The following is a 26615-nucleotide window of genomic DNA, read 5'->3' on the forward strand; positions in this document are numbered from 1 at the left end:
AGATTCTAGCTATCTGTATAACAGAACATTCTGTCCCAGTGGCTGCACAGATCCTCTCTGATCCCCATTGTAAGCAGCAGTCCTGTCCTGCTTTATGGCAGCTGAGATTCTAGCTATCTGTATAACAGAACATTCTGTCCCAGTTGCTGCACAGATCCTATCTGATCCCCATTGTAAGCAGCAGTCCTGTCCTGCTTTATGGCAGCTAAGATTCTAGCTATCTGTATAACAGAACATTCTGTCCCAGTGACTGCACAGATCCTATCTGATCCCCATTGTAAGCAACAGTCCTGTCCTGCTTTATGGCAGCTGAGATTCTAGCTATCTGTATAACAGAACATTCTGTCCCAGTGGTGCAGATCTGGTAGGATAGAATGATAATCCCACATTGGATGCTGTAGATAAAATACACTGGAGTTGGTGTTAGGGACCTCATCTGGCCTCTTCCTTTGCTGAACAATCGCTCCTGGCTGTCAGATGTTGCGCTACTTTTCATTACCATCTTTGCTATCAGGGTTTTTCTCGCTGCTGACAGATGCCATGTTAGTGGGTTAAATAAGCAGCAGATTGTGTCTGTTCTTCCTTTCTGAGAGTGAGTGAGACAAATACCGGGAGGGGAGTGGGGGTCCTTTTGACAGGGACGTGTATGTTATTGTGAACTCTTGACTTGATTGCTGCTCGCCGGGCTCCTTTGGGGCTTAACATCAATGCGGCTCATAAAGTCGCTGCTTCTGTGGGGCCACTGGGAGATGAGAATGTGGCTTCTCTCATTGGGCGACTGTGGGGGGAGGGCATTACTTTATTATAGAGATGCACCGAATACACTATTTTGGTTTTCGGCCGAATCCTTTGCAAAAGAGTCGGCTCTTACCGAACCTAATTCGAATCCTAATTAGGGGAAGGAGGGGAAAAATGATTTTTACTTCCTTGTTTTGTGACAAAAAGTCATGCAATTTGCCTCCCGGCACCTAATTTGCATATGCCAATTCAGATTCGGTTTGACTGGGCAGAAGGATTCAGCCGAATCCTGCTGAAAAAGGCCGAATCACAAACCAAATCCTGGATTCGGTGCATCCCTACTTTGTTAAAACTTCTCTGACTTGACTAGGGGATCCACAAAATCCCCAAAAACTAAATTGATGCACATCAGATATACATTTATATTCACATATTACCGTTGTCTCCTTGAATCCCTGTATTTGCTTTCTTGTACGTTTCAGTGAGCACGACCTCGGGGAGAATGATACGTACGACGTCCCGTGTGAAGAGGATGATATTTACGAAGATATCATCAAGGTTGAAAACCAGCAACCGATGGTAAATCAGTTGGGTGGAACTGGGGCGTATTCGGGTTAGGAACCACAGCCAAAAAAGATTATTGTTGCCTCCACTTCATCCTATGATATCTGCAGAGTTGCTTGAAGATATCGCTGAGCCATTCAGGTGGCAACGTTTTGGTGGTCCAAGTCATACCTTGGGTGCCGTAGCCATTGAGCAATTTTATTTAGCCTAATTATACCATTATTTTCCATCAGTTTTTGGTGCTTCGGGGTTGAGTCCTATCCAGGTCTGGTCAAACAAATCTAAGTCCAGCCATGCCCTAGACCGGCTACTTAACGTTACCTTCAAACTCAACTGTGATCATGACCCAAACCATGTTAACTCAAAGAGATGTCACTCCAAGAGGTGGATCAATCGCGTTACAAATACAGTTCTCTCTCTTTGGGTTGGAGTGAAGGGCAGATTTCCCCAGATTAGAGCCCACATTTTACCCAGGCAGGGTACCTGCAGTCACATGGTCAAAACCCAACCACTTCTTGGATATTCATTGGGTTCCAGACATGACACAAGGCTCTATTTTGGGGTATTTTATGATGGATGCAACAGAACCCTAATTTGCAAATACCAAACCTCCTCCCCCCCAAAAAAATTTCAGCATTATGAAATGTTCTCCTTCAGTCGTCCAATGGCCTAAAATCCCATGATATTAAAGGTTTGGTTGAAGGCTGTGATTCAAGGAAATCTCGTAGCAAATTTGGGATTGGTCCATTTTTATTTTTTATGAACAAATGGAGGAATTTGCTGCTGTAAACGAGCACAGTGGGTTCCTTGTGTAAGAAGCAAGTTGCCTTCTCCTGCAGAGACATATGGAAGGAGAATAGGAGCCGTTAGTCTTCTCTTGCCTGGATGGGCACCAAGTTTTTTCCCCGGCAAACTCGGGGGCGACCCTTTACGCCTGTGATCAGCTGAAAACCAAATAGACTGGCAGCCTGGAAAGTGTCTTATTTGCTGGGAGCTGACAGATCAGGCAGGGGAAGCGGCAGTTGGAGAGGAAAATGCTGGTCGGCTGCTCTGTGGGGCTTTCTGGATCTCAAACTGTCACAACAAATGGAAACGCTCATGTCTTCCCCAGCGGCACGTGACTTCCCTTTATTGTGCTTGTTTCAGAGCTTTCCTAGGGAATCTGCAAATTCCAACCCAAAACACATGCAGGACTCAGGGTCTTCAGGCAAGGACTGACCAGTCCTGATTTTTCTATTAGTTTGAAAGCCTAAATGTATATTTGGAGGGTTGGGTCTGAATGGGGCTCCAAGTGGTTAATCATGTTGCTTATCTTTCCATGCCTCAGATACGGTATATGCAGGTAAGGAAACACAGGTTCCTCTCTATCCCATTTATGAACCCAAATAAACTGGAACTGGAGTTCCGAAACTGTGATATTTCTGTTCATTTCACAAAAGCTTCATGCTTAGAATTCTATTGTACAGTGAGGCCCAGCATGTTACAGCCCAGAATTTACTAAGCAACAATTCTCAGAACCAGAGCAGGTTCGTTTGGCCTCATTGAGTACAAGGGAATCTCCCAGTCGGCACCAGTTTGGGACAACTGCCACCAGTTCTTTCTAATTTCCATCATAACCCTATATAACCTCAATACCATGTGGTTTCATCTCCATGTAGTTGTCCATGAAAATGGATCCTGGATGTCTGGTTCTCCAGTAGACCCAGTCCAGCAAGACGTCCCATTAGGAATATCTTAATGCGCACAATGAATAATTGTGACGTCATTGACGATTGTGACTTCCCCGAAGTTAGCAGAAATAGTCCCATTTCCATTTATGTGTTTTTGTATCTCCAATAAGGTACAAGGTTTTGCCAAATGCATGAGCTAAATATTTATCCTCATTCCCTAGAAAATGGGCATGACGGAGGATGACAAAAGGAATTGCTGCTTACTGGAGATCCGGGAAACAGAAGATCGTTATTACAGAACGTTGGAGGATATTAAGAATGTAGGTGGTGGGGTGTCTACTGGTTCTGGGGTGGGTCTTATGTACTCATGATAATGGTTCCCTCGATCAACTCCCATCTTTTTGCAGTGGGTGAAAATAGATCTCAACTGACAAGTTGAGAGGTACACACTACAACTCTAGATTTCTATGAAAGAATAAAATTTTTTCCATATCCGCTCCCCATCCTGGACCTTGAAGTCCTGCTAAAGGGCTGTTGGGGGTTTGGGTCGGTGCAGAAGCCCAAAACATCAAGTATAACATTTGTAGGAAGGGGAAGAGGACTCCCAGCAGCCAGTTGAGTGATTGAGTATCAGACTGGGGCTGATATCACTGAGCTTTGGTTGGACTTTCACATTGCCGAGGCATAAATTGTTACTTTATGGCCGTGTAGTAAACAAGGACTTTGCCAGATCGCTGACATGCCGACTGCTGTTATCTAATGTGAGGACAGGAATGTCAGTCGTCTTCTCATAAAAGTGCCCGTCCTGTGTATAGCGGGGCCCCATCTTGTTCCTGTGATGCATCATTATAATGAGATGTTACTAACCCACCGTGATGCCTTTTCATGTGCAAATTCTCTGTCTCTTTCAGTACTACATGATCCCCCTGAAGCAGATACTTAGTGTGCAGGAGATCGCAAACATATTCCTTAATTTAGAGGTAAATCGGGATGTTTGGCCTTATCTGCATAAAGAAAAATGTCTCCAAAGGGGGGCGAGGGATTATTGTAACAGATAGAACCACAGCAGCCAATCAGCAGGACTCATCTAGTGCCATGTTGTCCTATCGCATTCAGGTGTTTTTCCTTGGGGAGAATGTACCCCCTACTGTAAATGATAAGGATATTAGAAGTCACTGAGGGGTTGTTCTGTGACCATATAAAGACACAAGGCTGCAGGCTGAGTTATACAGGGAACTCTGAGTATCACTCATGTATTATAAGGGATAATGTACCCCCTACTGTAAATGATAAGGATATTAGAAGTCACTGAGAGGTTGTTCTGTGACCATATAAAGGCACAAGGCTGCAGGCTGAGTTATACAGGGAACTCTGAGTATCACTCATGTATTATAAGGGATAATGTAGCCCCTACTGTAAATGATAAGGATATTAGAAGTCACTGAGGGGTTGTTCTGTGACCATATAAAGGCACAAGGCTGCAGGCTGAGTTATACAGGGAACTCTGAGTATCACTCATGTATTATAAGGGATAATGTAGCCCCTACTGTAAATGATAAGGATATTAGAAGTCACTGAGGGGTTGTTCTGTGACCATATAAAGACACAAGGCTGCAGGCTGAGTTATACAGGGAACTCTGAGTATCACTCATGTATTATAAGGGATAATGTAGCCCCTACTGTAAATGATAAGGATATTAGAAGTCACTGAGGGGTTGTTCTGTGACCATATAAAGGCACAAGGCTGCAGGCTGAGTTATACAGGGAACTCTGAGTATCACTCATGTATTATAAGGGATAATGTACCCCCTACTGTAAATGATAAGGATATTAGAATTCACTGAGGGGTTGTTCTGTGACCATATAAAGGCACAAGGCTGCAGGCTGAGTTATACAGGGAACTCTGAGTATCACTCATGTATTATAAGGGATAATGTACCCCCTACTGTAAATGATAAGGATATTAGAATTCACTGAGGGGTTGTTCTGTGACCATATAAAGACACAAGGCTGAAGGCTGAGTTATACAGGGAACTCTGAGTATCACTCATGTATTATAAGGGATAATGTACCCCCTACTGTAAATGATAAGGATATTAGAAGTCACTGAGGGGTTGTTCTGTGACCATATAAAGGCACAAGGCTGCAGGCTGAGTTATACAGGGAACCCTTTAGCATAAAGGAACCAATCTTTGTAGTTGGACTCACCCACTGTTTGTTATTCCTCTCTAGGATCTCATCAAGGTGCATTTTAACTTCCTTCGGACCATCGAGCTGTCAGTCATGTCGGGGGGCAGTTCTATTGGGCAGGTGTTCCTGGATTACAAGGAAAAGTAAGAGACAAATTCAATGTTATGAAGCCCAGGAAGACCCAGTGTCCTATAAAAGTGTCTGCTGGTGGCAATGAAGTCCTTCTAGCCCAGAATACAGCCGACTCAACATGAACCTTTACTCGCTTCTCTCCTCTCTAGTCTGTTTGTTGTTATTTATTGCACAGAATTCCGGCTGAAATTACAGTTTTATGCCTCCCAGCGATTTGCGGCTCAACCTTAAACGGCTCTATTACAGGTTCAGCCTCCTCAATCTCAGCCAGGAGCCATAAAAGCCAAAACATCCCCCAGCGGAGCTCATTCTTTTCACTTCATCTCTTTGTGCCGGGATTCTGGTTGAGGACAGGCACTTGTACAGTTGTGTAACCCCCAATGACAATGAGTAGTCCGTGTGTCCAGGCGTTAGGCCAGTTATGCCTATGGAATGCTCCTGGATTCCTGTTGTATGGCTCTTTCTATGAGCTGTTCGGAAACACACATTAAAGGGCAACTAAAGTTTTGTTTCCACAATGCATTTGTTATATTTAAAGGGGAACTTCTTTTGAAATTCTGTTTTCTGGGGCCTTAATTCCAAAGCATCCCCCCCTCCCCATTGCCTGATTAAAACAAGGCACCCAGCTGTGTGATCATCTTGCCCCCCTGACCTCGTTTCTGTGCCTGGGGTTTGGCATATTTGCACGGTGATATCACAAGGAACATGGGGAATAAAGGTATTTTTTTTGAAGTGCAGCAGTTAACAAGCTAGTGGCACTGAGTCATGGCAAAGGTATGTGCTGCTAAGGTGAATAATATCAAGTCTAGACGGAATTTGGCCTGGGAGAACACAAAGGAACCCAACAGAATTCCTTTATCAGCTGAGCCCCCAACAAAGGAGAGCGGCATTTGTACTCGGAATTAGTGCAGGAGTCGCAACCTTTGGTGCAGATGTTCTATTTCACTATATTATGCAGCAGACCTGGAAACTGTAAGACTATTGGTACATGTTTTAGGCTTTCCTGAGGGTGCCGGGAGTTGTATTTCCCTGCATCTTCTAAAAAGAGAGTTCCATGATGTGCGATGGAGAGTGGGCAGCTTTCTGTTTGTTCTTCCAAAATACTCGAAAAGTACTAAAAAAAAAATAATCGGAATGTGCCCCATTTAAATGTCCTTTGGAATTACTGTATATAAGGTTCTGTATCTCATAATGTTGGTTGCTAGGTCCCGCTCATCTTAGCAACTGTGTTGATTGAGGTATACAAGGCAGGGGGGGGTGGCTAAACCGAAAGATAAGCAAACATATACCAAGTGGGAGACTTGTACAATGAATGATACTTGAACAGAAACAGATAAATGTCGGGTCTGATGGTTTCCATGAATTATTGCTGAGCCTCTCATTAGTGTACATTAGCTTCATTTACAACTGATCTGCAGATTCTAGACCATTGTATTTGCTTGGCTTTAGCAACATTGCCCCCTAGTGCTCAGCATTTATATTAATTTCCATGGAATGCCAATTATTCCGAGACCTCCCGTGATTCTCCTGCTATAATTAAGGTTGTATATTAAGCAGTCAGTGTTCTTTTTCTTTATCAAGCCCATTGCTTAGTTCGCCCCGGAGGTGCCTTGTCTGTAATAAACAGGGTTTCCAGCCAGTTCTACACTCACTTACTTTTGATATAGAATTTGCTTGGGCCCAGCATGGGCAATGGGACTACATATATGTGTATATACACACCCTTTCATTTCCTAGTAATCTTGAGAGGGCAAGAGAAAGAGATGTAAAAGGGTGAGTAGTCACACAAGGGGTGGAACTTGCATATTTGGTGCTAGGATTGGAGGTCATGCAGAAGGTTGGATGTGGAGTGGTTGTTGTAGATCAGAGGAGTGGTCATGCATATGCAGGACATTATTTTGGGGGACCCCTTTTATACCTTGCTAACACCTTGGTTAGCGATGGCTTATTATTTAGGACCCTGCAAAGTGGTCCAGGGCCCCATGATTGTAGTTCAGCAGTGCAGACGAGGTACCGCTGGGTCGGAAACGGTTGCATAAACCCGCTGTTTTTGTTTTTAAGCCAAGTGGGTGGAAATGTTTCATTGCAAACATGGCAGCCAAGGTCAGACGATTATTGGCTCGGGTTAATGGCTTGTTTGGGAGTCTTCGCTTTGTACATAGATACCATTCTGTGCTCGGTGGAACACGGCTTTCCCTAGTGTACAAAGGGCGGCTTCACTTATCCACTTTGGGCCCTTTCCCAGCTTTATTGGCTTGTGGTTTGGACGGGAAACACTTGAGTGACTCTGTAACCGTAGGGTTTTATATCATGGTTAGTGGTTTAATAGGTTTGGCCTTCGCCTCTGCAGAGCGTTCCAGGTTCCTTGTATAGAACCAAGTGGCAGAACACCCTGTCTGTAAATCCGCAGTAACATTCCGGCACCGGCCTGTCCTCGCCCTGATTCCTAGGCACCTTAATAATTAGTATTAATGATGACAATTGGCTGTAGACTGAAACCAATTGTGTTTTGTTGTCAACCACAGACTACTCATCTATGGGGACTACTGCAGCCATATTGAGTATTGCCAGAAGACCCTGGACCAGCTTATAGCAACCCGTGAAGATGTGCGCACTAAACTGGAGGTAGGGAGTATCTCTGTGGTGCAAGTCCTGTTATCTCCACCTGGATAGTTGGTTGGGACATGGTTCTGAAGTGACTTTGCACTTAGATTGCATTGCCGCCTCCAAGTCTGATTTCTTCTCACCCCGCAGGAATGTTCTCTCAAGGTACAGGAGGGAAAGTTCAAGCTGCAAGATTTGCTTGTGATCCCCATGCAGAGAGTCCTGAAGTATCATCTCCTACTCAAAGTAGGTTACATATTAATGCCACCTGGTGCTCTGACTGGGGCTAAAGTACAAACACAGCAGGTTAATTATGGATTTTAATCACTGACAGAGGAAGAGTTCAGGTTAATTTGTATAAAATGAGATATTCCTTAAATACATTTAAAGCAACAGATCAATACATTGGACCCCTACCTGCCCAACATCTCATTCCCAAACCAAGGGCATTAATATGAAGTTTCCCATACCTTTGCTGCTGTAACTGCCCTTACCTTTCGGGGAAGGTTCCATTAGATGCTGGAACATGTTCCTCTCTTTCCTTTGCTCCTCAGGGAAGGTTTCATTAGACATTGGAACATGTTTCTCTCTTTTCTCTGCTCCTCAGGTAAGGTTTTATTAGACATTGGAACATGGTCCTCTGTTGCCTCTACTCTTCAGGGAAGGTTCCACTAGATGTTAGAACAAGGTCCTCTGTTGCCTCTACTCTTCAGGGAAGGCTCCACTAGATGTTAGAACATGGTCCTCTGTTGCCTCTACTATTCAGGGAAGGTTCCACTAGATGTTAGAACAAGGTCCTCTGTTGCCCCTACTCTTCAGGGAAGGCTCCACTAGATGTTAGAACAAGGTCCTCTGTTGCCTCTACCCTTCAGGGAAGGCTCTACTAGATGTTAGAAAATGGTCCTCTGTTGCCTCTACTATTCAGGGAAGGTTCCACTAGACGTTAGAACATGGTCCTCTGTTGCCTCTACTCTTCAGGGAAGGTTCCACTAGATGTTAGAACATGGTCCTCTGTTGCCTCTACACTTCAGGGAAGGCTCCACTAGATGCTGGAATATGGTCCTCTCTTCCCTCTACCCTTCAGGGAAGGTTCCACTAGATTCTGGAACATGGTCCTCAATTCCCTCTATTTCCTGTTGGAACATGTTGCTGGGAGTTGCTTCCATTTAGCCATAATTGCGTTAGTGAGGTTGGCCACTGATATTGGGGAGCAGGCTTGGCTGACATTTGGGGTTCCAGTTCATCCTAGGGGGGTTCTGCATTATAAGGTTTGACTGACTGTTTCTCATTGCAGGAACTTCTCAGCCACACAGCAGACAGCCCAGAGAGACATACGCTTAAGGAAGCCCTGGATGCCATGCAGGTAGGTTGCTCAGTGAATTTAAATTATGCTCATCATCTTTTGTGAGAATAAAAGACCCCCATCCATCACCTGATTGGACCATCAATGTACCCAGTTTTCTGTTTTGGTCAAAGCACTTCTCAGGAGGTTCTCATCTTGGATGGGGCTCATATCATTTGACTGGATGTTAACTAAACCCATTCACATTTGCAGGACCTTGCAATGTACATCAATGAAGTGAAAAGGGATAAGGAAACGTTAAAGAAGATTGGCGAGTTCCAGAATTCCATAGAAAACCTGGTAAGAAAACAAGTCTTACAAGATATGTCAACCCTCTTAAAAGGAAAAGATGTCTCTGAATAGTATGTACCGGCCTGTAATCCCCTGTACAGGTGCCATGTTTGGAGCAAAGTAATGTTAAAGCATTGCCTCGGAACAGTAAAGAATAGTAACGAATAGTTGCCCAATTCTAACCCACTCTTCTTCTACTCCTACCAGCAAGTCAGCTTGGAAGAATTTGGGCGACCAAAGATAGACGGGGAGTTAAAAGTTCGTTCCATCGTTAACCAGACCAAACAGGACAGGTGAATGACTCTTCCAGTAAGATTGTTTCTGATAGGTTATATTGTGCTGGTGACCTAATGACTCTTCGATCTTATCCGCTCAGGTATCTCTTCCTGTTTGACAAAGTGGTGATTGTCTGCAAAAGGAGAGGCTACAACTATGAACTGAAGGAAATCATCGAGCTGCTGAGTCACAAGATGAATGACGACCCCATGAACAACAAAGACATAAAAAAGGTAGGTTTGTGTCGTATTGGAGCCTATATGTATGTGGTGGGTGTGGTTTATGGAAGCAGTGGACCAATAGGAATGATCTCACCAATTAGAAGTACAACTTCTGTTTAGTTCATATGCATAGGTATAATATATATTTCCTTGTTATAACAACCTTTTTCTACTTTATTCCCCTCACGCTGACCTAGTCCCACGGCAAAATGGTAAGGAATCCCAAAAAGGAACCTATTAAACATCTCTTTTTCTTCATTAAGTTTGACATTAGAAAGGAGGTGGTGCATGTTCCTTCCACTACTATCCCTTTTATGGTATCTTAGATGATACGCTTCTCAAATATTCATGGTTGGGCCTCTACAGATGTCATATCGGTGGCTTTCTGCTGGCTGGCTTACTAAAGGTGTGGGGAGATGTGAAGGTGCCTGGGTGGACAGATTTATTCTTCATTGTGTCTTCCTCACACCCCTCACCCAAGGAGCCATATTGACTTTGTGTCTTTCAGTGGTCTTATGGGTTCTTCCTGGTCCATCTCCAAGGCAAGCAGGGCTTTCAGTTTTTCTGCAAGACAGAGGAGATGAAGAGGAAGTGGATGGAGCAGTTCGAAATGGCAATGTAAGTGACTCACTGTATCCCTGTAGATCCTGGAAGCCAATCACATTTCAGCTGACTAAAGCTGGCCACACAGGCAAAGAGCTTTCCCCCTTATTCCCACCTTGACTCCACCATACACCTATAATCAGATGTCATCTTTCAGTCCACTATCCCATGTCTACCAGTCATCTGTAGATCAATAGAAGCCTACAGCTTGTTGGTTAAGCTTTGGGTACTGTACATGGGCTACCCCTAACCACCTCTCCTGTAATCGTCAGGCTCCTCTTCTCGAAAGGGATCACTAGCTAATGTAGCCTGGTCATTAAGCAGTAAGTACAGAGAACTCTCATTTTTATCAGGTCAAACATAAAGCCCGAAAAGGCCACCGCCAACCACCACAACTTCCAGATGTTTACATTCGACAAAACCACCAACTGCAAAGCCTGCAAGATGTTCCTGAGGTGAGTGGGTTATTTATCCACCTCTAAAGTAGTGGCAAAGCCCTTGATTAATCATCTCCTAGAACTCGTCAGAAGAGTTGCCAAATTCTCATATTTGGAGGGCCCTTAGGGGACTCATTGTTTTGGACATCCCATGCCCATTCCTCCTCCAAAAGGTTGATTCTGTCTTCGTTCATTGACCTACTTTCTAAGCTATAACTTGCTAAACGAATCTGTGCTGTAATAACACAAGGGGTAGCAGAGCTTGCAGGAGGTCTAGTAACCCATAGCAACCAGTCATATAGTTGCTGCAGCATTGTAAGCAGGAAATCTAATAAACAAGTGGATATGTGTAATTGTTTAATGCCCCTTTATACTGAAAGTGCCGGCGGCAGCAACGGCAACATTGTATGTTTTGGCGCGGTTCCCCCGAAGGTAATTTACAGAGAAAACTAATTAAGCAGATGCCGGGGTGCCCGACTGGCAATTAGCTAGATGAACTCGATGTGACCCAGTAATTCATCCGACTCGTGGCCCCTCTCCCATTCGCCAATAAGCCCCCCCCCCGCCACAATCATCCAGCAGTAATAAGCGTGCAATTAAATATCATTTCCAGTCAGCGCTGGCGATCGAACCTGAGTAATAAAATAAGCACAGGGGGGGGCGAAGGGGAAATGTTTATCTGCTGGATCAATTTTCATTATTAAGGTAAATGAGAGTTTGTCCTTAAAGGGACAGGGACATCTAATACATAGTCAGGAAAGCGTATCCAGAATTTGGCAAGAGAGCCTCCCCAGCAGGAGGCAGAGGATGACTGTGTATTGCAATAATAGGTTGCAGACCACTCACAAAACCCTTTGAGTCCACGTCTAACTGTCTCCTCTTCCCCACAGGGGCACTTTTTACCAGGGATATTTTTGTTCTCGGTGCGGCGTTGGGGTCCACAAGGAGTGCCTGGAAACCATTCATGCCTGCAAAACCGGTAAGTTCTACGTAATCCCAGGGGCGTCAACCAGCCCTTTCTGTGGTTTGCACCGCTGTGTGGCATACGTACAACCTGTACCTTGTCCTGCTCATGCACTGCTGGGAGAGGGGCCTTCCTGCTGTTATAATATATTTTTTCTGTTTGCTTCAGGTGGGTCTACGGATGACGTGGTAAGATAGCCTTTGCCATGTAGTGGCATCTATTTTATATATCTATCTATCCATCCAGCCATAGTTGCTTCCATCCACCTATTTATCCATCCATAGTTGCATCCATCCATCCATCTATCATCTCTCTCTCTCTCTCTCTCTCTCTCTCTCTCTGTCTCTGTCTCTGTCTCTCTGTCTCTCTCTCTCTCTCTCTCCCTGTCCATCCATCCATCCATAGTTGCATCTACCTATCTATCATCTATCTATCCATCCATCCATCTCTCTGTCTGTCTGTCTGTCTATCTATCCATTCATCCATCCATAGTTGCATCCATCTATCCATCCATCCATCCATTATCCATCCATCTATCCATTCATTCGTCCATCCATTTATCTATATAGCCATCTATCTATCTATCCATCCATCCATCCATTATCCAGTCATCCATCCATCTCTCTCTCTCTCTCTCTCTCTCTCTCTCTCTCTCTCTCTCTCTCTCTCTCTCTCTCTCTATCTATCCCTCTATCTATCTCTCACTATCTATCTATCTATCATCTCTCTCTCTCTCTCTCTCTCTCTCTCTCTCTATCTATCATCTATCTATCTATCTATCATCTCTCTATCTATCATCTATCTATCTATCATCTATCTATCTATCATCTCTCTCTCTCTATCTTTCTGTCTCTCTCTCTCTCTCTCTCTCGCTATTTATCTAATACATTAGACACATTTCTAAAGTCTGCCTTTGCTTTTTCAGGATGCTCTTATCACAGTATCAGGTAAGCTCCAAAAAAAAAAAAAACACCTCTATGGCAGCTTCTCACCAGGATTAGGGTGTGTTATACACAGAAACATCTCGCCATAGCGTCCCTTTCTTGTTTCCAACAAGATTCGCCAAACCTGGAGGAGAACTGACTCCCGATACATTATTTCAAGCGTTAGAACCAGTGAAGAGAAAGGGACAGACACAATGACATTTACACATAACCATAAACCCATAAAGAGGTGGTGCCTCCCATTCTACACTACCATTTCATGACCCCAGTCCAAACAGAGTGTTTCCGTCATAAATTAGAATTGGGTTAGTTCCATCGTCAGGTTCCCCTCCTCACGTTGGTATAAAGGGAATGTGACAATGCATGCAGTGGTTTTGCGGCAAAGGGCAGGTACCAATTTTAATCTCGACTGCTCCCTTCCCGGTCAGGGGGCAGGACTCTACCATGTAGGACACAGCAGAAAATGAGAAGTGCAGTGAAAAATGAGTTCTCCAGCCTTCTGAAAAACACCACATGTAATTTGATAAATCTCAAATGTTACCAAGGTATGGAGACCCTCACGCGCATGGTCTTTCGAGGATCCTTAATGTGTCATCAAAATAAGTTTGGCTTAAAAACTGATCCATTTCATATCCTTTAATTGGCTCAATACACAATCTCACCATTATTGCACCTAGATGTATTTCCTACCAAACGACATAACCAATCAAAGTGCTGAATACTGATTACAAACCAATCAAATGAAGTGTTACGGCGACGTTCAGCTGATTAAGCCAGGCTTATTTTCCAGTGATACAGATCTGTCCATGTTCGGTTGTAGCCTCCCCCTAACTAGAAGGGTGTAGAGGCTGAGGCTTGTTGCATGCTGTGTGTAACGGAATGGGGTGCAGCTCCCCGAGGTTTTGCATGATTGTGCTCTACACCCATTGCGTTACTGACGCCGTGTCCTCTTTCCAGGGCCTAAAATGGTTGCGGTACAGAACTACTTCGGAAACCCAGCACCTCCGGGGAAACCCGTATTAACCTTTCAGAAAGATGACCTGATCGAGTTGGTGCGGGGCAACCCGAATTCTCAATGGTGGGAGGTGAGTTAAGACTTAGTGTACTAATTCTTAGTATTGGGTGTCAAAATAATTCTTAAAGATGATGGGGTGAAGAACCAAGGCTGAAAATTCAAGATTGGGTGCGTTAATTCTCAGTAGTAGGATGAAAAGTTTGTGGCTTGGTGCAGTAATGTGGGTGGTGAGCCAAAGCTCAGTGTACTAATCCCTAGTGGTGGTGGGGTCAGGGCTTTGTGCTCTATGTTTTGGTAGTGGGGTGATGATTTGAAGCTTAGTACTGACTCTCACTGGTGGGTGAAGATTTATTAGTGGTGAGTAGTGATGTGCTGGCCAACTTCAAAGGAGGCGGAAGCCAGGCACAGTATAGTCAACCCAAACCCAACGAAGACCAACAATTGTATGCGGAAGTCTAACCATACACGCCCCGACCTGTGGGTTCCGCAGGAGGGTTGGGTGCGGGTTGAATTTCTCTCAACCTGCCCATCACTAGTGGTAAGTACAGCTTTAGTGTGATAAGTCTCAGGGGTGGGAGTGGAGATGAAGAGTCATGGCTCCATGCTCTAATTCTTGGCAGTAGGTTGTTTGGTGTTAAGAACTAACGCTTCGTAGTGCTGGGTGTCAAGGCTCAGTATACCAATTCTTTCTGTTGGGGTGAAGATTCGGGGTTGAGTGTGCATCTTTCAGTGGTAGGATGAGGAGTTTGAGGCTTGGTCAAGGTTTTGTGCACTCATTCTCAGTGGTGTTGGTGGTTGGGTGAAGAGCCAAGGTGCGGTAAAGATTCAGAGCTCAGAACTATTGGCGTGTGGTGAGTCACGGTTTAGTTTGCTAATTCATGGGAGTTGGATGAAGATTCAGAGTTCAGCTAATTCTCGGCAATAAGAGTCAAGGCTCAATGCATTCATTCTCAGTGGTGGTGGTGGGGTGAAGGTTCAAGGGATACCCACAGTTTCTGAGCAGTGAAAGAGGAGTCTGGTCTTTATGTTGGAGTTAGGATTTATAGGCTCAGTGGTGGGGCGAGTGTTTGAGTCTAGGCTCTACACTCCCTCTGTAAATCTAACGTGGCTGCTCTTTTTGTCGCTCTACAGGGGCGGTTGCTGCTCACTAAGAAGTCTGGTTATTTCCCAAGTGCTTCGGTGGAGCCGTGTCCTGTGGAACCAGTGAGTGTTGCATTAATATCACAACCTCTGCATTTTGCTTTCAACCAAATATTATATAATAAGTTTTATTTCCCCTTTTCTCTCCTCCAGCTTGTGATCCGCACCGATTACAATAAATACCCTTGGTAGGTATCGCCTTGGGACTGATGGGTTGCCTGCAGGGATTGGGGCCCAGAACTTACATTCTTTCTCTCTCCATATTCTTCCGACAGGTTCGCTGGGAATGTGGAGAGACCGCAAGCGGACAACCTGCTCAAAGGCCACGTCAGCGGGACCTACCTGATCCGAGAGAGGCCTGCAGAGGCGGAACGATTCGCCATCAGCATTAAGTACGGACCCCAGGCTTCAAAACTGACAGTTAGCACCCTCTTTCCTTCTGCTGTCCAACCGCCCCCTACTGACTCCTCTAACGAGTTTCTCCCTCTGCAGATTCAATGACGAAGTCAAACACATAAAGGTGGTAGAAAAGAACAACTGGATCCACATAACAGAAGCCAAGAAGTTCGAGAGCTTATTGGTACGTGGGGGGGGGGTAAATAAAAGGGTATCATATTGGTGTAAGGCCTTTAATGCTAGACAGACAGACAGACTGTTCTGAACTGATGCCCTTTGTATGTGCAGGAGCTGGTGGAATACTATCAGACGCACTCGCTGAAGGAAAGCTTTAAGCAGCTGGACACCATATTGAAGTACCCTTACAAGTCCAGAACGAGTCGCAGCTGCAGTAATTCTCCCCGGGGCCCAGGTAAGAGCTCACTCACCCAATAGGCTGATAATTGGTAACTCCGAGACACCGTACCTACCTTTGTTTGGTGACTTGAGGCTTAGGGCAGGGGTGGGTCAGTGTGGTCACCCAACGCTTTCTCATTGACGTCCCTTTAACCTGATTTATTTACATTTTGACAGTTGCTTCTGCTATTTTATTTGCAGTTGTAGCCATTTTATTTGCAGTTGTAGCCATTTATTTGCGCTGAGGCCCTCCTGCTGCTACTGGCTAATAATAGTCCCACTTTCCAGTATAAGTTGGATACAGAACTTTATCATTTTTGGGTTTTGCTGCATTTGCTTGGAAATGTTCTTTACTTCTTGCCGTTCTTCTACCTTTTTGTTTTTTCTCTGACCTCTTTGCAGCCTCCTGCGCTTCCTACAACTTTTCTTTTCTCAGTCCTCAGGGCCTCAACTTCCCTTGCCAGACCCCGTCCACTCCATTCTGGTCAGGTACTGGCGCCCTTTTATGTTCTTTTTCTGCCTTTCTATAACTTGTGGAACACAGCGCCCCCTTGTGGCCATGTCTTGGTGCCGCATGGAGCATGCCGATTGGATCATGGCTTTGTCAAAGTGCAGCGGTTTGGGCCTTCCCATGATCCTCTCTGCTGCTGTTTGGGGGTAAAGCAGCCCCTGCCTCATTTAGCTTGAAATCAGAATGCAACCCCTTGTAACCCTGTTTCCTTTTCATGTGTTATTATTCTTTGTTTTGCTTCTTTCATATTCATTATTCCTGGGACTACAGAATGAATTCCAACCCTGATGCCTTGCACCTTATATGGCCTGTAACTCCCTGCAGCCTCAGCTAATGGATCTATAGCCCCTTGCAGATCCCATCATTGTGGGAGCTGCAGTTTAACTACAGACTTGAATCAATGCAAAAACAGCCTCAGACTGTTCTTGAAATCCTCCCATGAGTCTCAGCAGCAGAAGGGGCACAGACAGTTCCCATATATAACAAACACACAGTCCATTTTCTATAATAATCAGTGTGTTGCTGTCTCCTCAACACCTGCATTGTTATTGTGACGTCACTGTCTGCCTTATCTGTGCCCACAGGTTTAATTGGCAGGGTAATATCCCAAGAGCTGACAATTAGTCGCAATAGTAGCAATAGACTGGCCCCATTGGCTGCAGTTGTGTAGTCCAAACTCTTAGCCAGAGATGGGCAATGGGACAGACAGGCCGTACCCCAACTCCTGCAGATCAAACCATTTGCTGTCACCCCTGCAGTGTTCACGCCGCGACCGATAGGAACGGCCATCGCCAGGTACAACTTTGCCGCCAGAGACATGCGTGAGCTTTCCCTGCGGGAAGGGGACGTCGTCAAGATCTACAACCGGATTGGAGGAGACCAGGGATGGTGGAAAGGAGAGACCAACGGCAGGGTGAGTGTGCCGGCCAATCAAAAGGCTCCTCTTTAGAAGGGTTGATGCTTTAATACTGGAATTCTGGATTTTTCTGAATTTCGCACTTTGCTCCTAAACAAGCCGGGTGATACAACTGTCTCCTTCTTACAGATTGGGTGGTTTCCATCGACATACGTGGAAGAGGAAGGGGTTCAATGAACTCTCCCATTCTGGATGAAGCCCCCCGTACCCATTGCCCTCCTTTAAAGAGGCATTTGCACAGCAGACACTCTAAAGTGACTCCCTCTGGCATTCCACAGGCCCAGCCTGGCCACTGACTTTGGCTCCTTTGTGCCCGTACTACTTGTATATAAGATTTATAATGCTGATCTATGGCAGGCGTATGAAAGAGGCGCCGATTGGTGAATGTTGCCGACGCATCTTTTAACGGAATTAAAGTCATTCCAGATCTGGCTGCGTTTGTATCGTGATTTCTTGGAAGCGGCTACAACTCCCTGTCGGGCTACCAAATGTTACAATGGTCACTGATGGGGACCTGGGAGGCCTGACGGGGGTTTTACTGTTTGTTCAGATCCTTTATTTAGAAATGTGGACTATTACGCAGTGAATAATGTGCCCCCTGTTGTACAATATAAGGATATGTCACAGAGCAGTTTCATGACTCAAAAACACAAGGTGGCTTCTTATATCCTTTAGTTTTACAATACGGGGTTATTATAATACACAGATTTCAGAAATTACATCACTGAGCATTATTATAACCCGTGGCATCTCTAAGCAAAATTGATATTAAATACAATTTACAGGATATTCACAGTGTATTCTTGTGTATTAGATGCATATAATACACACGGGCCATGGATATCCTATAAGATATATCCTTTTAAACAGTCAAATGACTCTCTGAAAATTCCTAATGTACCCCCTGCTCTGAATGATAAGGATATTAGAAGTCACTGAGGGGTTGTTCTGTGACCATATAAAGGCACAAGGCTGCAGGCTGAGTTATACAGGGAACTCTGAGTATCACTCATGTATTATAAGGGATAATGTACCCCCTACTGTAAATGATAAGGATATTAGAAGTCACTGAGGGGTTGTTCTGTGACCATATAAAGGCACAAGGCTGCAGGCTGAGTTATACAGGGAACTCTGAGTATCACTCATGTATTATAAGGATAATGTACCCCTACTGTAAATGATAAGGATATTAGAAGTCACTGAGGGGTTGTTCTGTGACCATATAAAGGCACAAGGCTGCAGGCTGAGTTATACAGGGAACTCTGAGTATCACTCATGTATTATAAGGGATAATGTACCCCCTACTGTAAATGATAAGGATATTAGAAGTCACTGAGGGGTTTGTTCTGTGACCATATAAAGACACAAGGCTGCAGACTGAGTTATACAGGGAACTCTGAGTATCACTCATGTATTATAAGGGATAATGTACCCCTACTGTAAATGATAAGGATATTAGAAGTCACTGAGGGGTTGTTCTGTGACCATATAAAGACACAAGGCTGCAGGCTGAGTTATACAGGGAACTCTGAGTATCACTCATGTATTATAAGGGATAATGTACCCCCTACTGTAAATTATAAGGATATTAGAAGTCACTGAGGGTTGTTCTGTGACCATATAAAGGCACAAGGCTGCAGGCTGAGTTATACAGGGAACTCTGAGTATCACTCATGTATTATAAGGGATAATGTACCCCCTACTGTAAATGATAAGGATATTAGAAGTCACTGAGGGGTTGTTCTGTGACCATATAAAGGCACATGGCTGCAGGCTGAGTTATACAGGGAACTCTGAGTATCACTCATGTATTATAAGGATAATGTACCCCCTACTGTAAATGATAAGGATATTAGAAGTCACTGAGGGGTTGTTCTGTGACCATATAAAGACACAAGGCTGTAGGCTGAGTTATACAGGGAACTCTGAGTATCACTCATGTATTATAAGGGATAATGTACCCCCTACTGTAAATGATAAGGATATTAGAAGTCACTGAGGGGTTCTGTGACCATATAAAGGCACAAGGCTGCAGGCTGAGTTATACAGGGAACTCTGAGTATCACTCATGTATTATAAGGGATAATGTACCCCCTACTGTAAATGATAAGGATATTAGAAGTCACCGAGAGGTTGTTCTGTGACCATATAAAGGCACAAGGCTGCAGGCTGAGTTATACGGGGAACTCCGAGAATCACTCATGTATTATAAGGGATCATGTACCCCCTACTGTATTTGTAAGGATATCCATGGGTCCACAAACTTTATGATTATATAAGAATTAGTGATGTGTGGGTCGTTGATGTCACAAGCGGGAGGGGAGAACAGGCAGAAGAGCTCAACCCACGAACCGCAAATAGAGTGCTGAGATTGGCCCAACCCGCGGGTATCGGGTGGTCCCGCACATCACTAATAAGAATGATAATGTTCTACACAGCAGTCTCTACAGCCCATAGGCTTCTCTATACAAATAAAGATAAAAGGAGCCAATCTCCCTCCCAAATTCAGAGGGAATTATTGGATACAAAGTACATGGACAGACAGGAGAACAGATGCCCGTTATACGGATATTTAGAGAAATGGTAGACGGGGGGGAGAGGAGGAATAAAGGTATCTCTGAGCCTGTTTTCTATTGAGCACAGAAACTAACGCCGATGCCACCTGATCCCACCTGGGTTTCCGGTTTCCTTTGCCTTGAGCTCAGGTGGAGAGAAAAGCAGGATCAGGTGGACGGGAAAGTAACTTTATCCGGAAGGTTTCCAGCAATAAACACGGCCGGGAGTGAAGCGAGGGGTTTATAAGTCTCCTTTGGGGTTTATTATATTAGAGTCAATATTGGAGCAAGAGGAACGTGATTGTGAAGCCTCGGTATCATGCCGGTAAGCAATACCTTTATTTTATTAATTATTTTATTTATTTATTTTAATTACTATTTCATTTACTGTGTATGTGGCACAAGAGGAATACGGCAGCAGCCAGTAAACAGACCCTACTCAAGAGCCGTCCCAGTCTGGGTAGCACCCAAATGATGGGCACAGTGTTTATTTTGCTGCCCTAGCAATCTGTATTACCAGCTAGAGAGAAAAGGGGCGCACAAGACCGACCCCGAGTGCACCAACATGGATCAGGCAATTACCATTAAACAGAGGGGAGGACATCCAAACTGAGAATTGCACCAGATCTTGGCTATGGGTCAGATGCTGGGATCTAAATCTAGGGCCTCTACGTGGTTGTGGTGGTGGAGATATTCTTATCTGATCGTTCATATTTTCTACAATAGATGACCCAAAGCTGCCATATTGCTTGCTTCAGCTAATAGAAATTCCATATCCATATCCATAGCATATAAGGAGAAGTTTTTCAGGGGTAATAGCCCTCCTTTCAGATATATCAACGGTTTGAACACCACAGGTCCACTCTTTTTAATTGGTCCACTCTAGCATATGACTGAGGTGCCTTAAGTTTGCCTTGAAGAATGTGCATCTGAGCATTTAATGTGGTCCAGATCATTCTAATAACACCCTCTCTTTGTTGTGTTCTAGGTGGCACCTTGCAGGCTCCGTACCCACCAGTGGTGCTTCATCCTTTTTAACTTTGTGCTGTTCCACGCCTTGCTCTTCGGGGCAGACTTCATGGAGGAATACTTGATGCAGTCTGTACCTGTGTCTTACACAGAAGGAAGGTTCCTTGAGATCAGGGAACAAGCGAAGAACCTGAACATGCAACCTCTGAAGAACAATATCTCCGAGTCCTATGTAATTAGGGAGGAAGGCCTTTGTTCTGGTCGGGACGTCTTTCTGCTGATGGTTGTTTTCAGCAGCCCAGAAAACAAGACGAGGAGGGAGAAGATCCGTTATACTTGGGGTAACATGACCAATTACAAAGACCTCGTGGTGGTACGTGTGTTTGCCTTGGGAAGGCCACTCTCAGAAGAAACTCAATCGGAGCTCCTCAATGAATCACAGGTCCATAAGGATATAGTGGAAGCATGCTTCTTGGATGCCTATGAAAACAGAACACTAAAGGTCATCATGTCCATGGAGTGGATTGTGACCTTCTGCCCCAACGCGAGATTCATTCTTAAAGTCGACCAAGAGGCGTTTGTGAACATGGAAAGCCTAATTGATTATCTGAGATACATGCTGACCTCCGAGACACGTTCTGAAGATGTGTACGTCGGAAGAGTCATCCACCAGGGCGTTCCGGAAAGAGAATCAAGGAGTCCTGATTTTGTCCCCATATCATCCTATCCAGATGCCCTTTACCCCGATTACTGCAGTGGGACTGCCTTGGTTTTTTCTCAGGATGTAGCAAGGAAGGTTTATCTGGTCTCCAAAGAGGTCACCACGCTACTGCCGCCAGATGTCTTCCTTGGGATCTGTGCTCGGAAAGCAGGGGTCGTTCCCGTTCACAGCTCCCGATTCTCCGGCCCTAAACACATCATGTATGACAGATGTTGTTACAAGTTCATCTTCTCTTCTTCCTCGGTGGGAGAAGAGGAACTCTCTTTCCTCTGGAAGGACATGAGCAACAGCAAGGAGTGCTCTGTCCTTGAAACGTACTACGGCCTGGTGTCCTGTAAAGTCAAGACTTATCTGGGTGAATTCAAGTACTTTAATGGAGGTAAAATAAAGAAAGGGGAGCCAGACTTTTAATACGATGTTTACTTTGGAAACTAGACGTGATGGGTCTTCTGGAAAGGCCGTGAGGAGCCAATGAAGGAAGCGGCAGATACTTAATCTCCATTTCTAGTTGACTTGCAGCCCAGACAGCTCGGTAATGATGGCTCTACTCGACTTGCCGTACTCAAGCCAAGAAAAGCTGGCCTGGTAGTAGATAAATCAGAAATAGAGTTTCCTGTTCCTGCAGTGAATTTTGTGTGGTTTGTATTTAAAAGAAGTGCTTTTCATATAATGGGTCAATAACTCGTACCCTCTGATTCTCCAGGTTGTAATAAGAGTAATAAAAGAAATATTGGTTTTATTTGCTTGTGTTCTGTTAACAATATTAGTAACGGTGTTCTACTCAGTGGGGCTCTTCCGCTACAAATGGTAGACAGGAAGCATATATCCGTCTTCTATATTAGTTTAACATCACTATTAAATACAAATATACAGAGAAGGAATGTTCTGGGCACACAATAAGCTATACCCTCATACTGTACTGTCTAAGGGAATCAATATGGCACCTCCCTCCTCCCATATGTATAAATACAAATATACAGAGAAGGAATGTTCTGGGCACACAATAAGCTATACCCTCATACTGTACTGTCTAAGGGAATCAATATGGCACCTCCTCCTCCCATATGTATAAATACAAATATACAGAGAAGGAATGTTCTGGGCACACAATAAGCTATACCCTCATACTGTACTGTCTAAGGGAATCAATATGGCACCTCCCTCCTCCCATATGTATAAATACAAATATACAGAGAAGGAATGTTCTGGGCACACAATAAGCTATACCCTCATACTGTACTGTCTAAGGGAATCAATATGGCACCTCCTCCTCCCATATGTATAAATACAAATATACAGAGAAGGAATGTTCTGGGCACACAATAAGCTATACCCTCATACTGTACTGTCTAAGGGAATCAATATGGCACCTCCTCCTCCCATATGTATAAATACAATATACAGAGAAGGAATGTTCTGGGCACACAATAAGCTATACCCTCATACTGTACTGTCTAAGGGAATCAATATGGCACCTCCTCCTCCCATATGTATAAATACAAATATACAGAGAAGGAATGTTCTGGGCACACAATAAGCTATACCCTCATACTGTACTGTCTAAGGCAGGGGTCCCCAACCTTTTTTTACCCGTGAGCCACATTCAAATGTAAAAAGAGATGGAGAGCAACACAAGCATAAAATAGTCCCATGGGGTGCCAAATAAGGGCTGTGATTGGCTATTTGGTAGCCCCTATGTGGACTGGAAGCCTACAAGAGGCTCTACTTGGTACTATACTTAGTTTTTATGCAATTAAAACTTGCTTCCAAGCCTGGAATTCAAAAATAAGCATCTGCTCTGAGGACACAGAGAGCAACATTCAAGGGGTTGGAGAGCAACATGTTGCTCGCGAGCTACTGGTTGGGGATCACTGGTCTAAGGGAATCAATATGGCACCTCCCTCCTCCCATATGTATAAATACAAATATACAGAGAAGGAATGTTCTGGGCACACAATAAACTATACCCTTATACTGTACAGTACAATACAAACAATATAAATTCCCCTTTAATGATTCGGAGCACAATCTGAGCTCAGACAAGCAGCACATCATTCACATTTAGATGATAAAATATGCAGTAAATAACTAACAGCGGAATCCCACGAGTAGTCCACAAAACGTTTCCCTAAGCAACGTAATCTTCCCAAAAACATTAGTGGCTTGTGTAGATGCGCTCATTGCTGCATTAGGCTGTAGCCATTATTCATGAAGCCTGAGGCAGCCGCTCTCACATACAAACCGACAAAACCTACGGCATCTCCTGGCAACGAGCAATTGAGGAGACAGCGGCACCTCGGGGCCTTTTGAAAATGAACGGGAGGCAAATTAGAAGTGAAAATTAGCTGCCGAAATCTACAATGGGGAGAAATAATTCAGGCCCTCCGAACGGCAACACAAACCCAAAGCTCCACAGAGATGCTCCGGCCAGTGATCAAAATATTCAGTATTGCCGTAATTTCTTATTATTCCATTCTTACATATTTTAAGTGAGATCATGTGATTTGATCATTTTGGAAACTTCTGATGAGATCAAAGCCTGTACCAGCAAATTAGGCTACTGTTGTCTGTTGTGGTGATTGGTTGGACTGGATGTGTCTAGTTTAATCCTCTCCCCCATTAGTATTTGCTCCCTTACTTCCCTCATGTGCATCTGGGCTGAATAACGACCCCCCCCCCATGTTCCACATATATTGGACAGACACCTGGTTATCCCTGGGACACGGGGAGACTTTATCACAGTGGGGCAAATCCAGCAACAATGAGAGGAAATCCAAGCAGGGAACACGCCATGGTGACTCCTCTGGGCCTTGAGCTCTACTCAACCTCATGCTACTCAACATTCCCCTACTCAACTTCATGCTACTCAACCTCAAGCTACTCAACATCATCCTTCTCAACCTCATCCTACTCAACCTCATCCTACTCAACCTCATGCTACTCAACTTCATGCTACTCAACTTCATGCTACTCAACCTCATGCTACTCAACCTCATGCTACTCAACGTCTTGCTACTCAACCTCATGCTACTCAACTTCTTGATACTCAACCTCATGCTACTCAACCTCATGCTACTCAATGTCATGCTAATCAACCTCATGCTACTCAACTTCTTGCTACTCAACCTCATGCTACTCAACCTCATGCCACTCAACCTCATGCTACTCAACTTCTTGCTACTCAACCTCATGCTACTTAACTTCATACTACTCAACTTCTTGCTAATCAACTTCTTGCTACTCAACTTCATGCTACTCAACCTCATGCTACTCAAATTCATGCTACTCAACCTCATTCTACTCAACTTCTTGATACTCAACCTCATGCTACTCAACTTCATGCTACTCAACTTCTTGCTACTCAACTTCATGCTACTCAACCTCATGCTACTCAACCTCATGCTACTCAATCTCATGCTACTCAATCTCATGCTACTCAACCTCATGCTACTCAACCTCATGCTACTCAGTGTCATGCTACTCAATTTCATGCTACTCAACCTCATGCTACTCAAGTTCATGTTACTCATCCTCATGCTACTCAACCTCATGCTACTCAACCTAATGCAACTCAACCTCATTGAGTTGGGGAGAAGAGAGTGAGATAAGAAATATGAATTGGGGTGAGAGACAGAGGGGGAGCTGGTAGGGATATAAAATTCAGTCATTAAGTATTTTCTTTATTATTTGTGTTAATGAAAAGTTCCTTTTCTGTTTGCATGGAGCAATTCCCTTCCTGCTATTTAATGTGAACGTTTCCTTACTGGCAAACAGCAGTCCATCCTTGCTTTTACTCAGTATTCGAGTCTGTGTCCCAGTGTTTAGGGAACCTCTGATCCTCTGTGAAACGTATAGTAATGTAACACTGAAAGGGGTTGTTTACATAGAAATTAAGTATTCGTTTGACATTGTGATATTTGCAATTGGTTTTCATTTTTTATGGTTTTCCAGTTACTTCTGACTTTTTTTCAGCTATTCAGATCTCTCCTATTCATATTCCAGTCTCTTATTCATATCAATGCATGGTTGCTAGGGGAATTTGGACCCTAGGAACCAGACTTCTTAAATGCAAATTGAAGAGCTGCTGAATAAAAAGCTAAATAAGTCAAAAACCGCAAATAATAAAAAATGAAAACCAATTGCAAATTGTCTCAGAATATCCCTCTCTACATCCTACTAACAGTTAACTCACAGGTGAACAACCCCCAATAATAATAATCATAAAATAGTAGGTCACAGAGCAATAGCCTTTTGCCTGCCAGGGGTCAGTGACCCTCGTTTGAAAGCTGGAAAGATATATAACGGAAAATAATTCAAAAAGTATAATAAAAAAAAGACCAATTGCAAACTTGCTAGGAATAGGGCACACTATAACATACTAAAAGTGAATTTAAAGTAAATTAAAAGTAAATTAGGGGCGGGTACGGAAATCACGTGACTTTTCGTCACAAAAGAAGAATTTTTCCCACTTTTTCCTTTCCTGAGCGTAATTTGCACATGCAAATTCAGATTTCTTTCTGTATTTAGCCAAATCTTTCACCGGGGATTCGGCCGAATCCCAAATAGTGGATTTGGTGAGTCTCTACCATAAACTGTTCAGCATTAAAAATTAGTTCACCTTTATGTTAACTTTGAGTATGTTAGAAATTGAACCATTCTACGCAACTTTTCAATTGGTCTTCAATATTTATTTTTTATAGTTTTTGAAACTAAAAAAAAATACTCTGTAAGGCTACAAATTTATTGTTATTGCTACTTTTTATTACTCCTCTTTCTATTCAGTCCTCTCCTATTCATATTCCTGTCTCTTATTCAAATCAGTGCATGGTTGCTAGGGGAATTTGGACCCTAGCAACCAGATGGCTTAAATTACAAACTGGAGAGCTGCTGAATAAAAAAGCTAAATAAGTCAAAAACCACAAATAATAAAAAATGAAAACCAATTACAAATTGTCTCAGAATATCCCTCTCTACATCATACTGACAGTTCATTTAAATAATATTAATGAATACAATGATT

The 26615-nt window shown here is 43.9% G+C and overlaps 2 protein-coding genes across 9 annotated transcripts in view; both read left to right on the top strand.

Annotated features, from left to right (window-relative positions):
• vav2.L (vav guanine nucleotide exchange factor 2 L homeolog) overlaps window positions 1–17781 on the top strand; it is a 118613-nt gene extending 100832 nt beyond the window's left edge. Inside the window, exons 5-31 of one of the 8 annotated variants that reach the window (XM_041572356.1) lie at window positions 1221–1317; window positions 2630–2644; window positions 3194–3292; window positions 3884–3952; window positions 5205–5305; window positions 7820–7919; window positions 8049–8144; window positions 9193–9261; window positions 9454–9540; window positions 9739–9824; window positions 9908–10040; window positions 10226–10240; window positions 10537–10646; window positions 10985–11086; window positions 11959–12047; window positions 12201–12220; window positions 12958–12979; window positions 13405–13521; window positions 13934–14061; window positions 15123–15194; window positions 15285–15319; window positions 15407–15523; window positions 15624–15711; window positions 15816–15939; window positions 16326–16412; window positions 17193–17347; window positions 17480–17781. In XM_041572356.1, the coding sequence (XP_041428290.1) occupies window positions 1221–1317; window positions 2630–2644; window positions 3194–3292; window positions 3884–3952; window positions 5205–5305; window positions 7820–7919; window positions 8049–8144; window positions 9193–9261; window positions 9454–9540; window positions 9739–9824; window positions 9908–10040; window positions 10226–10240; window positions 10537–10646; window positions 10985–11086; window positions 11959–12047; window positions 12201–12220; window positions 12958–12979; window positions 13405–13521; window positions 13934–14061; window positions 15123–15194; window positions 15285–15319; window positions 15407–15523; window positions 15624–15711; window positions 15816–15939; window positions 16326–16412; window positions 17193–17347; window positions 17480–17527 (2281 nt within the window). In that variant the 3' untranslated portion in view covers window positions 17528–17781. Of the gene's footprint in view, window positions 1–1220; window positions 1318–2629; window positions 2645–3193; window positions 3293–3883; window positions 3953–5204; window positions 5306–7819; window positions 7920–8048; window positions 8145–9192; window positions 9262–9453; window positions 9541–9738; window positions 9825–9907; window positions 10041–10225; window positions 10241–10536; window positions 10647–10984; window positions 11087–11958; window positions 12048–12200; window positions 12221–12957; window positions 12980–13404; window positions 13522–13933; window positions 14062–15122; window positions 15195–15284; window positions 15320–15406; window positions 15524–15623; window positions 15712–15815; window positions 15940–16325; window positions 16413–17192; window positions 17348–17479 lie in introns of those variants that run through there. The other 7 variants (XM_018229495.2, XM_018229497.2, XM_018229502.2 and 4 more) reach the window with 7 other exon arrangements.
• Window positions 17782–19509: 1728 nt separating this feature from the next.
• On the top strand, window positions 19510–22476 carry LOC108698198 (beta-1,3-galactosyltransferase 9). Its single transcript, XM_018229503.2, has 2 exons — window positions 19510–20230; window positions 20894–22476. The coding sequence occupies exons 1-2, from the start codon at window positions 20225–20227 to the stop codon at window positions 22004–22006; spliced, it is 1119 nt and encodes a 372-aa protein (XP_018084992.1). The 5' UTR covers window positions 19510–20224; the 3' UTR covers window positions 22007–22476.
• The last annotated feature ends 4139 nt before the right edge of the window (window positions 22477–26615 follow it).

The sequence above is a fragment of the Xenopus laevis genome, chromosome 8L, assembly GCF_017654675.1.
Source record: "Xenopus laevis strain J_2021 chromosome 8L, Xenopus_laevis_v10.1, whole genome shotgun sequence".
Classification (NCBI taxonomy): Eukaryota; Metazoa; Chordata; class Amphibia; order Anura; family Pipidae; genus Xenopus; species Xenopus laevis.